The sequence below is a fragment of the Botrytis cinerea genome, chromosome 10 (assembly GCF_000143535.2).
Source record: "Botrytis cinerea B05.10 chromosome 10, complete sequence".
Classification (NCBI taxonomy): Eukaryota; Fungi; Ascomycota; class Leotiomycetes; order Helotiales; family Sclerotiniaceae; genus Botrytis; species Botrytis cinerea.
Window position 1 is genome coordinate 2,014,304 of NC_037319.1, and position 12,739 is coordinate 2,027,042.

General features: G+C 45.4%; 2 protein-coding genes across 2 annotated transcripts; both read right to left on the reverse strand.

The window, feature by feature from the left end:
* Positions 1 to 2,624: 2,624 nt before the first annotated feature.
* BCIN_10g05330 (hypothetical protein) lies at positions 2,625 to 6,466 on the reverse strand. Its single transcript, XM_024695683.1, has 4 exons — positions 5,686 to 6,466; positions 4,144 to 5,626; positions 3,888 to 4,073; positions 2,625 to 3,746 (listed from the first exon to the last, which is right to left on the reverse strand). The coding sequence occupies exons 1-4, from the start codon at positions 5,706 to 5,708 to the stop codon at positions 3,522 to 3,524; spliced, it is 1,917 nt and encodes a 638-aa protein (XP_024551477.1). The 5' UTR covers positions 5,709 to 6,466; the 3' UTR covers positions 2,625 to 3,521.
* A 4,144-nt stretch (positions 6,467 to 10,610) lies between these two features.
* BCIN_10g05340 (hypothetical protein) lies at positions 10,611 to 12,491 on the reverse strand. Its single transcript, XM_024695684.1, has one exon. The coding sequence runs from the start codon at positions 11,952 to 11,954 to the stop codon at positions 11,019 to 11,021; it is 936 nt and encodes a 311-aa protein (XP_024551478.1). The 5' UTR covers positions 11,955 to 12,491; the 3' UTR covers positions 10,611 to 11,018.
* Positions 12,492 to 12,739: the final 248 nt, after the last annotated feature.

Consider the following 12,739-nt stretch of genomic DNA (forward strand, 5'->3'; position numbering starts at 1 on the left):
GAGCTTTGGGCCAAAGTCGTGAATGGATTAAGATAGCCTACCAAGATGTATCCAATTTCTCGCGTGCGTGTCTTTCAATGCCAGGCCATCCTCTGAGGATCGTCTTGCTTGCTTGCAGAGGAAGAGGAGGACAGTCGTTTGCCATCTCGGGCATGTTGGATGCGGTATGATCGTAGACAAGTACTCGGTTCTCCTCGTCTTCATCTATATGATGCCGTATTTGACGAACCTTGCCGAATTTCTTTTTGAGCTGTTGTGGTTGCTCAAATATCGAGCGGGTAACAAGCTTGAATACAAAGGCTATATTGGCCTCATATTATCGTACTATCATCGCCAGTTTCATTCTAAGAAAGGGGCAATTGAATCATTGATCCATCGCCACTGTAATGTTGTCACAATGCTTTCTTTTGTCTTTTCTTAAACACTGCCCAATGCACCCAAGAGCGCCTTCGCGAATCCGTGTCCAATCTGGAGAAAATACACCTTTTTCCAATTACAAGCTCTCTCCTTATCGAATGATCGCTTCATCTACCCCCCCGCTCCAATCCCATTATTATCATAACTTCCGCTGCTCTATCCGATGTCTAGATAAACGGCGTGAAACTCTCATGGTAAAACGGCACAGCAGCCATCGAACTTTCACGACATTCGTCACGATAAACCACCTGTTTACTCATCTTGAGCGGCGCATGAATTGACGTTCAAGTCTACACCTCTAGCGCCTTCATTCGTTCTCTCTCGGTGAACTATCGGCAGAACTTTCCTCCATCGCACGAGCCGACTAACTACAACCAACGTCAAAAAATGCAATGCAATGTCGAAAGAGACCTTGATCTATAGTTTCTTTATATATTGCACGTTACTTTTTCTATCTGGAGTGTTTGCATTTACTCCGTATCCTCCATCCCGCTTTCATCCCATGATCCATGCTCACATCCTTCTCCGGATCTCACGGTACTGTATGAAATCTTAGCCACCATCACAACGCATAAATCTCCATATCACTTTCCCATCCCCCTTCCCTGCACGATTACTATAACCATCTTTTCACCAGCCATCCTCAATCCCTCCAGATATCTTCGTTCCCTGTCTTCCATCTTCTTATCGACATTTGCTATCCCGCCTTGTGACTCTTCTAGCCCTCAGTCATATCTCATACCCTCCCTGCCTTCCGTACCATTTCCGAGCTCTTTCGGACATCTAGTTCCATTTTGGCTGCTTCAAACCCTGTGTTGCGCCATCTCTTCCGAATTCTTCTAGCTTTCCAGCTAAATATGTTCTACATTCTCCACCCTTCCAAGATCCAACTACTCTAAGCCCTATATCCCTATTCCTGCTTGAATCCCCCATTCATCTTCTACCTATCACTGTCGTTCCATCATCCCGACTTACTAACCACCTTCATATCTCACACCCTCATCCCTCAACCCTCAACCGTATCGCACACACTACTACTACCAACGCATGACATCTCAAACTCGCCCCAACCCACTCCATCCACTTCACGCGTCCAGTTGCCTCGCACTCGACTCATACCAACCTCCAAACCCGTGGAGTCTTCGGACGAAAGAAAAAAGTCCCTTCATTCTCTAATCTCTATCTAACAACTACGCAGTCTAAAAGTCTCAACCTCACACACTCTAACGATTGTTAGTATCTTTATCACCGCCATTTAAGCGTTCTTTCAAAGCACTACTCTAAACCTCACACACCCTAATAAAATCTACCAAACATCCAGAAACATACCATACGCGTCCGAAGAAGCGCACTTCCTTTACCCACAATTCGCCAATTTGGGCCTCTAAAGCACAAGACATGACATAGACCATCAGCATAAACTAGCAGAACACGTATGAACATCCAACAAGTAGATCCAGCCGAATGCGGAAATAAACCATCTTCCACCACTCCGAAGCATTGCACACCCCACGATCAAGATTCCCTCCCATCTCAAAATCCAGGATCATCTAGTAATGCTACACGCCCATTCTATGACCTATGACCGACTACATCCACATAGATACCCTATCAACACGACCGAATAGCGAGCTCACCATGTGATATCAACAGTCCAGTCCATCATTAGCAACCCCGACGGCATCTAGATTGTCAAGATCGAATCGCCATATTTCCCTCCACCAATCCCCCCCCCTGCCCGACACCCCAACCCAACCTTCATCTCTCCCACCCTTCCAAGTTTTCCCCCTCCCTCTCCCCTTGCCCAAAAGTATATCATGTCTTCTATACCCAGTGCACCCCAGCGAAGGAACAATAACGTACGTGTGGTATTATTCCTTCGCGCACAAGCGAGTCATACATGATATTCGATATCTCGATTGGGAAAGCTGAATGTGGTGGAGTGGCTGAAGTGTAGAAAAAGTAATGCATGGGGCAAGGGGAGCGAGGGGGAATATCGCATCTTATTAGTATCTCCAATCGAGAATTAGATAGTACGATGGAGAAGCAAGTGCAGTCAGCCAGTTTATGCAAGTCAGTTCTACTCGTAGATCACACACGTAGAAATGGAGAAGCAGTGAGTGTCCTTGCTCATCCTATCATTTCCATCTATCTATTCAAAGATCAAAATATCCATTATCCAACATTCAAAATGCAAAATGCAAAAATGCGAAACTCAGCATGTAAAGTTTATAAGTGTATTTCTCATTTCATTCTCCAAACTCCAAACTAAATTGGCCATTGCACGCCTGGCTGTCATCCCAGCGCCCGCTCGTTTTGCATCCAAGTGCACAAACCTTATGATAGGACTCTACTCTACCAAACCCATCGCTATGCTACCTAACCTAACCTAACCTAATATGATGTTATATACCGCCCACCATGAAAACTTCCCTCTCGATGAAATCCCCAAAGACAAAACCGGTACCAGAACCAATTATTTTTTTCCCTCTTCTGCTTGCGCCTGCCTTTGCCTTCCTAACCCCCCCCCCAATCTGCACTGTTCTGCATCTTCAAACCTGAGCTGTTTTCCTTTGCTTCTCGTAAAATCATAACACACGCCTGCCGGCAGATACTCGTCTTTTGCTTATAATAAAGCTTATACTATAGATATGAAAGAGAGTCGTTTTTGTCCCCAAGTCCAAGTTTTCCTTTTCCTTTTCCTAGCTTGTCTGTCCTGCATCTGCAATACCTTTCCTAGACCATCCCACCAACCATTCCCGACCCAACAACCGAGCTCCAAAAATGAACGTGTAGAAATAAGTGAAAGAAGAAAGATGCATGGTATCCCGCCCGACGCCTTACTACTGGGTCTGTAACTGAAAATCTCGTCGCCTCCTGCCTCTGAGATTCTTGTCTGCCTTTCTCCGCTGTTGTCATGATAAAGAAAAGAAATGCGATCAATAAAAAAAGTATAGTATGTGTTATCTGAAAGAAAGTAGAAGAAAAATAGAAAATAAAAAGTCTTTCACAATGTACATCAAATCAAATCAAATCATGTAAACACAAACTCGCAGATAAAAGAAAAAGAGAGAATATTGGAGATAGAGCAGAAGATAAAACCATCATATCATAGGACTCAAGTCATCTATCGGACTACCTAAAGCCGACTTCCTCTGATAGCGAGGTGTTGAAGTAACACTAGGTGTCATTGGTGAAGATTGATGCGGGTTGGAAGTAATTGAATCGTGGGCTTTTGATTTCGCCATATTCGAAGCACCGAGCGCACGAGAGTGGCTAGATTCACGTCGGCGTTTCGGTGCATCTTTAATCTTCGGATGAGTGTGACACTGTTAATTATTCATATTAGTCTCAAGTTCATTTTAATTGAATGTATGAAATTGAGAATCCACTCGTTCCAAATTCTCCGATATGAAGAATGAAATATGGTGTGTGCTCGGACTCTCGAAGTGAAAAGATATGAAACTTACTTTGTAAGCATGTCGGAACCAAGTGGTTCCCTTTTTCTTGCTACTGACTAGAGCCACCCATTCATTACAGCTTCCACACAGACCCTCCCATACATCGGGATTTCCGTCCATGCGTCGCGTTTCTTGCGGCTCTTGAAATGGCTGTCCAGTTGCGGCTGAAATGCCATGTGTGAAACTTTTGTCATACTATAGATCATATGTTAGTAATAGTTGATTTGAAAGGAAATTCTGGCCTAAAGCGCCGGATAACACATACCCAGAACGCGCTATTCTTCAGTACGAGCCATCGTCCTGGTTTGCAAATGCCACACCATCCTTCTCTCTTGTTTCCATGGCCCCGTACCCATCTTGGCGTGTACAAATCTCCATCAAATCGTAGTTCTTGCTCGTGAGGAATGAGATCAGGATCCGATGGGTTCATATCTTCTGGCGGAGGTGCCAGCTGCTCTTCATGTAAGGACGCATAAAGATCAGGGGGATCACTCAAATCTGAATAGTGAGTATGTAATGCATGTGGATCTGCGTTACTTTGAAGCATGCGGAAAAGGCCGTGAGAAAGCAAAGGAGGTGGTGTGTCAAATTGATGAGGCTCATGGTATGAATGAGAAGGTAAAAGCATGCTATTCCGTTGATAAGCTAGGTTGTTGGCCATCATAAATGGGTGTTGTTGCGTCTGCAAATTAACCATATTGAGAGGCAGGTGAGGATTAGATATCGTTGGTGAAGAATGTCGGGATGACATGTGAGGTTGATGAGGAGATTGGAATGATTCATTTCCCTGATGATAAACAAATGGAGAAGGGCGTCTACTCGGTGCAGGAGCATATGACCCCGTAGACCACCTCTTGATTCTATTGCTATCCATATTATATGGTGCCGAGCGCATACTTGGCCGTGGTGAGGGAGATGCCCTGCCTCGACTTTGAGTTCGTACCAATTCGGATCTATTTTGTGGGGTCATTCTAGGCGACGCTACTGGCGATAATTGTGTTGATGACATCAACGAATTCCTATTCGACAGAGGTGGATAGTCTGAAGTGAAAGAAGGCGTTTCTGACAACGTAGTTGAGAAATCCTCGTATGATGGCATCTCAGAAAGAGCTCCGGTGGTTGACAATGTGAACGAAGAGCCAGACATCCTTCGGGAACTCCATGGTCGCTCCAAACTAGGTCGATCAGAGTCCATTCCCGATCCACATCTCAGATCGAGAATTGGTACGGCCTCATCCGTCGTATAAGCTTGGCCCATGTGCATGTCCGTATCGAGACCTTGCATTTCCATACCATCGTCACAAGGTTTCGCGTTCCAATGATCTGTAAAGTCGAATTCGGAGAAAGCTTTGCTATTAACAGAAACAGCATGATTCTGATGCTGTTCACGTTCGCCAGCCGATGACTGTGGAAAGAAATCTTGATGAACTGCATAATCTTGCGACAGTCCATTGTGTATTGGCTGCATTGGCATCGTTGAAGAGTCCCATGCTGGTAAAGAATAGTTGCCCTGCTCTGGCATGCAGTATGAGAACCCTGTCTCATGTATGGTTGCAGGACGAGGTCTGGTGGTTGGATTTGGTGGTGTTGTTGTTGACCACATACCTAAACCTATAGGTTCTTGCTTCATAGACATCTCGTTAGGATTCATGGTAGAAGCTGATGGGAATGACCGTGGGGGACAATCTCCTCTGAACTTGTTACTTTGATTAAAAGCAAAGGAAGATTGTGGTTGAAAAGAATGGCGGCTAGGGCTAGATGTAAGTAAAGATGATATCGTAACAAGGGGTCGATGTGGGTTTCTCACGATTGCGCCTGGCTGGAATCCATGACAGTAAATCAAGTTTAGTTGAAAGTAGTTATGAGCCGATCAAGTATCGTATCAGGATCGTCGTCAGCGTTAGATAGTTTTGTAGAAAAGAAAGTAATATATAATGATCCACCGATCCGGGGTGTCGGCAAGGTCGATGTAGGTCCGGGGGGGGATTATAAGGAGTTGTATGTAACTTCAACAGATATGATAAGATCCGAGGGATGCGCAACTCTGATATGATATATGTAGGGAATGCGTAAAGTTTTCGGTGAAACGAAATTGAACAACGATATCTCGCGATGAGAATATGTGGGTATGGTTACTATGTATCTGCAAGTAGATAGTGTCGGGCAGCGGAAATGAGCGTGATGAGTTGAGCTATGCACTTGGGGAAAAGTAGTATAGAAACAAACTCGTTTGGTGATCGACGTAGCCTGGCTTGAATTTTATGAGAGCCAGCTCCCAGTATATAGATGAGCGAAATGCGAGATTAAAGAGACCTTAAAGGAGTGACTGGTCGAATAGAACAGGAAGAGTTGCGATTGGGACGACGCGAAAAAGGTGGAAGAGGGGCAGTGCAGAGATCCATGAGGTATAAGAGAAGGAAAATACTTGAAATGGTCGAGGGACGCCTGTCGTGATGTGCAGCCCTGCCCGGGATCGGGATGTCGTTCTTAGACCCATGCCAGCGTCGTTCCTGATACAAGCCAAACCTCACAAAACTTGTGTGGTCGAGACCTGGAAAGTACGCTTTGCCGGAAAGGCTTGGCTTTGCATGGGTAGGTGAAGTGGGGGGGGGGGAGGGAGGTGTGGTGGGAAGGACAGATTAGCTGTGCGAATAGTAGCTGAAGTTAGTATCTAAGCGGGCTAGTAGTATTTAGCAACATGAGTGAGCACAATTGCACTTGGTTGCAGTATCGAAGTTGCAAGGCTGCTGGTTGGGTCTAGGGACCGGTCCACTGCCGCTGACCCATCATGGAACGACATTATTCGACATGAGATATGTGTGTATGTATGTGTTCGTCCAGCAAGAGAGTTCAGAGGGCACTACGAGTAGAGGGAGGTGGCTTATCTTGTCTCATCCGACGCCACTACACTTTAGAGGTGCAGTATCTGGGGTAAGGCAGGTAGGCTGAGCGAGTATATAACGATGCCGTGAGTCCCACACGAGGAAGGTTTTTTCCCTGGAGGTTGGTGGGAATCAAGCTACCATGACGATGGCGACGGTGGTGACTCTGGTGGTTGTGCCACGGTAGTATCGCACCATTAGCTATTGTCCCGTTTCCAATTATTTTCATGAGCCCACGGACTATCCCAACGGGGTGATATGGGGATGGATTTGTAACGTCTAGGGTAACTAATTGAGGTTTGTCAAAAAAGTCCGAGATCAACGGACAACCAATGATGCCCGAAGATGGCGTCGAACGAGTAGTTGGTGAATCCTGTTTGAAGTAATTAGTAAGTTTGCGAGTGGTGGAAGGAAAAGTTGGATGGTTTGGGGTCTCTTTTCTTCACCGGTGATGAGCAGACGGTACCGCGAGTAGATTAGGCGGACGGGTAAGGATAGATTGGAAACTAGGTTTATGTTTGAGGATCACTCTTCACACGGAAACAGGGGTACTCCACGATTTTAGCTGTACAACAAAGCATATCAGCCCTAATATGATATTATATAATATGCAATATATAATACGAATAAGAAATGCTAGAACCTAATTGTCTACCTCACCGTTTCCACGTCTAGGGAGGAGCCTTGCGACAGGATTAGGGATCCTCGTTTGGTCGACGTGTAGTAAAAGTAAAGTATATTGATCTCAGAGAGGACGGGAAGGGGAGAGGTCTGGAAGTGCAGAGGAGATAGATAATTCATAATTCCTCACACGTACCGTATACTAGGTATCTTGGCTGGCTAATAGAGCGGCACAGAAGTGACAAATCGAACAAAACAAATTGCTCATTACCCAATGATACCTGATCACTAGTAGCCAATCATTATTTATCTATCATTTATTAATAACGGTTTTTCATTCATTTCCACACCTGAGAATACGACCAGTACATCTATCTATTTTAAGCTAGACGTGCAGTACCGAATGTACCCCTTCATCAATAGGAATAGATGATTGATTGATGGCTGACAGAAGACAGAAGCAAGAAGTAAGAAGACATAAAAATAATTATTGTCATTTTTATAGCAATCACTTAATTAACCCTCTGTTCCAATAATCACCGTATCTAGCCATCCATCCCATCCTCCCTTTTGTCACACTTTGTTACTTTCATCGTCTCTCAATACTCTCTTGTGAAATAAACGAAGTAAGAGATTGTCAGAGAGCCGAGTATGATGATTTGAAATAGTTTCAAATTCTTCAATTACGAAGCTGTAGACTTGACGTATTTCGCTCACTCTCTATCGTTGTTTACATTTCACCGCTCCACAGATGAAGACCGCCAGAATCTAACTTGAACTCTTAAATTTCTTAAACTCACTTCAGAAGTGCTCACCTTGGCAAGTTTCCATCATCCTATTATAATAATCCATGTATCGCGCATCCTCGGTAGTGTTTGAGACAAGCATCATGAAACCCAATACAGGGGAAGACCCAAGTAAGAGAGGTAAGAGATTTGAACCAATTAACTTAATGAAGTAGACGTCCCGAAAGAACCGACTGTCAGTCTGAGGGTCGAAAAGCTAAAATTTTCCAGACAAACTCGCTAGGTGAATACTTTAGATGAAGGGGAAACATATCGTCACATTCTAAAATATAGTATCTACTTAGTTTGTAACAAACTGCTGACTTTCCCATTTCTTTCTAGCTGTTCTCCGTTATTGAAACCAATTTGATTAACGGGCTGGGCAACTCACTAGCTGAGTAGATAGAAGCTCGCTCTTTCCCTCTTTCAATATAAGATCTAGGTACCGATTGATGCCGATAAACCTTGATACCTGTCACATCGTCGTCTGCTAGTCGGCGACCGTATATGCTCTTCGCATCTCTCACTATGCTGTTAACCAGGATTCCGATGATCGATTAAATGTCCGATTCGTCATACCTCAGATACTATGTGGCTTGCCTGAGCAGCTCCTCTCATCCCGGCTCATCGATCACCACTGACAGCACAGGCACGGATTTACCATTCTGTCCCAATCCTATGCCAGTTCGGCCGGCCTCGTCGTTCGCTACGGACATTTTAATATATTTCCTGGCATGCGATCACTTGTGGTTGACCATATCCTGATGTCTAAATCGTACTACACCATGAGTAGTAAGACTCGAGAATAACGAGAATGACAACACAACGAGGCTACTCAGCAGGTAGGTATATCCCATCCATTGCTGCAATTAGCCTCCATCTAAGACGTTCAAATGTGCTTCTCCGAAAATGGAAGAGCTATCGAAACCTGTCAAGAAGGATTTCTAGCGTAAACGGAGACCAACCGCCATGATACTGTCCACCTCGCACTATTCATTACTCCGTAGATACTAGGCAACTAAATTATGTTCTCTTAGTTCAGGTCAAGTCAGGTGCCCAATTTGAGGCAATCAAACTCACACACACTTTTCCAAAATGAGATAACTGGATACTCTTCATCTAACAACCTTCTCACCTATCGTCACGAATCCTAAGCGTCTAAAATGACTTGCCTCAATCTAACCTTTACGGAGGCACCGTGGCTTCCCAAACAATCCCCCGCTATGACCCTTCTCCCAATTCATCCGAAAACCGAAAATCCGATCACCCGCTTCACTCCACTTTGTCTAATCCACCCAGTACCTGTTTCGGGACTCAGCTGTTTCGTAGGGCAGGGTAAGGCAGGTCACTAGCTCTAGCTCTAGCCTTTTCCACTCGACTACTGTGTCATCCCGTGCACCGCCTACCCACCTATTCATTCTAGAATTCTCTCATGTCCTTCTAGCAGATATTCTTTTCGGACTAAACTTCAACTCATGCGAGCTTAAAGAAGGCTATGATGCATCTATTCCAAACGTTCCTTGCGATTCTGTCATCCCGTCTCTCCGCTAAGAGACCTTAATATCGCTATATCAAAAATGTCACGTCCAAATCTACTTCGAACGCTATCAGACGACAGCATATCAATCTTTCTCAAACCGTGAAACGACATCACTCCATACTTGCCACTGTCTACACTCCAAACGCAAGACGAACATCATCTCATGTCTTCACAGCCACACCGCTCCTACATCATTCCTTCCCTTTCCAGCTTCCATGCGGGGGGATCTCCGACTCCCATACCTTTCTCATACCCATTATCCACCTTTCTCCCACCCATTCTTCCTTTTCGAGCACACAAGCCCAGGCACTCATTGCATGCCAATTTCCACAGTCGTCCCGATCGGTACGCAAAATTCATGCAGATATACTCGACTCGGGCGTTTATCTGATATCTTCTCTCCACTGTGGATTGCGTTGTCACCCCTATCAATATAACACATCTAATATGAAGATCAACCCGCCCTACCCACTCACCCATGACCTTCCCCTGCGTGGCCATTCCCCCTTGTGAGCAAGGGGGGAGGGGAAAATGTATCGATGACGCTGGACATGCGCGTATCCTTCTCTCGTCCATCTCGAATTACGGGGGTTTCAAATTTTCAATTGATTGATCTGATCACCAGCTACATTCTTATCTACAACAAGCACAGGAAGGTTACTAATACCGAATCTTCGAACTCCGACGTCCCCCTCCCTTTCTACCATTGTTTGCAAAACATCCTGTCAGCACTTCTCCGTTCTGGGATCGCATACACTCGTGCTCCATGTGCAAATCCTCCAAGCCTCGAATGCTATGGTGAGATATGCTATGTATATACCGCGACAAAAGTCCACACAGCTATACCTGTGTTCATACAATACCACCCTCCCTCCCTCAAACCCAGTGATAATGGAAACATGCATGCCTCGAGAGATAGGGGTTCTGCTTCTATTCTTATCAGTATCTACATTCTTGCTTATCTCCATTTGCACAGAGGCTGATACTTATTGTATCTGCCCACGGTACTGTATTGGACTGTCTGCAAACTATTCAGGTCAATTTGTCTGATGTGGCTTACGCACTTGCTTGTACCAGACAACAGGCTTCCGTAAAGTATTTTTATAAAAAAAAATATCATTCCTGTTTAAAAGTACTCTGCCCGGATATCCTTTGTAGCTATAAATGTATCAGTCTACTGCTACCTAATCATACACAATCGTACATCGTCTTGTCGAATTTTCACGTCTCGTTTCGTAATGTATCGTATCATCATATCTCTCGTAGACCCCATGATCCCACTCCACCAGACTACCGTCAACCCTAGTAAACTCTACTGCCCGTTAATTCTCCTCCAAACTTCCTTCTCCCCCTCACTCAACTTACTCCCGGCACTCCCAACCCACCTCTTTGCACTCCCCCAGATCCCCTCCTCCTCACCCCCACTATTCACCCCACCTACACTGGCATTCTCTCTCCTCTCATTGACATCCATTGCTCTCCTCTGATCACTGCTCAGTTCAGCCGCATACGCATTCTGCACGTACCCCGGCGGATGCTCCAAGTATTCCACACTGCGTCGCTGTCCATATGCCTCATTTTCCTGCTGTACACGATGAGCATACGCATCGCCAACAGAAACTGGTTGAGGGTGCATTGTCCCATATGAACCCGATGTCTGAGCTGCTGTGCTCGCATCCATTATCATCGTCGTCGAAAACGGTGCGCGGGTGATGCTTGGCGGCGGTATCGTCATCTGAGGGGGGTATTCTGTATGATTCTCCATCGTCGCAACTTGCCCCGCACTTGGATTGGGTGGCATTGAAGAAGTCGCATTGTGGTCGACAGCATATGAAGACCCCGCTCTCGGAGGCGGAGGCACAGATTTAGTTTGCGATGCGAACGTATTTCCCGCGAACCCAGTAATCGGCTTAGGGAAAGCACCTGGCTGGGGTGCAGGCGGCACGTCGTAATCTTCTTTTATCGTGCGCGTTGGCTCTGGTTTGGTCGTCGTAGCTGCAGCTGCGGGGGGAGGGGCGTAACGTTGCGAGTTTGCAAGCCCAGTAGGAATGGGTACTGCAGCTGCGGGTTGCGCTCGTGGATACGAGGAGGATGAGGATGATGTCGTGGTGGGGTTGCTGTTGCTCAGAGGTTCTGATGATGATGCAGGCGCGGCCGTTTCAGAGGATGTTGAAGGCCCGGTGGGAGGGACAGGAACACCCGATCGTGCATTTAGTGGTGCATTGTTATATCGCGGTATGCCCGACATCTCTTGCAAATCAAATGAGCTTCTGAGATACAAGAAGATATCTATCAGGTTCCTGGTTGACACGCGGGTGTTATTCTTGGGATATATTTCTGCAGGATCGGAAGTGTGGATGTAGATGTAGATGAGAGGTGAAGGAAAACTGGTTATTGGTAGGTGTGTAGGTGCGTAGTTGTTTGTTCTTTAGATTAGGTTCAATTGGTATTCTGGCATCGGAAATATGCGAGTTTGACAGGTTGGTTTGACAGGTTGGTTTGACAAAGTAGTTTTAGGTCCCAAGATGTTGCACCTTTTGTGTACCCAGGGAGGTAAGCTGTACTTTGTGTTTGAAACGAGAAATGGGTTATATCGTTTTCCCACCTGTCAATAATTTATTCCGACTGGTGTTCAGATTCAATCAAGGCACGGAAAGAATACGACTTTGAATTGTCACCGTCGCTTTAATTATTCAATAGATAGGTAAGATTGACAGCAAGATGTTTTTGTAAGAATGTTGTATGTTGTTGTGCTTTGATGACATGACGTTCGCGAGGTTCGTTCTTAGAGGAGAACGAGACAAACTGGCTGGGCTAGAGCTGGGGAAGATCTACAGGCGCTAACAAGTAATAAGTAAGTAAGTCTGACTGGACTGGGTATGAATGATGATTTATTCAATTGATCCGAATTAATCATTTACTTCTTTGCCCATTTCCTCCAATTGGGGAACATTAATGGAAGCTCTCTCCCTTTATCAATTGATTTTCTTCATACTGCTCGAGTAGGTCCTTTACACCCATACACACACACAC

Bases quoted from the DNA above. Each gene is read 5' to 3' on its own strand.
- BCIN_10g05340 (XM_024695684.1), bottom strand. From the start codon at position 11,954: ATGTCGGGCATACCGCGATATAACAATGCACCACTAAATGCACGATCG.
- BCIN_10g05330 (XM_024695683.1), bottom strand. From the start codon at position 5,708: ATGGATTCCAGCCAGGCGCAATC. The intron at 4,074-4,143 runs GTATGTGTTATC...TATGATCTATAG, and splicing joins TGAAGAATAGCGCGTTCTGG to TATGACAAAAGTTTCACACA. The intron at 3,747-3,887 runs GTAAGTTTCATA...AATAATTAACAG, and splicing joins GGTTCCGACATGCTTACAAA to TGTCACACTCATCCGAAGAT.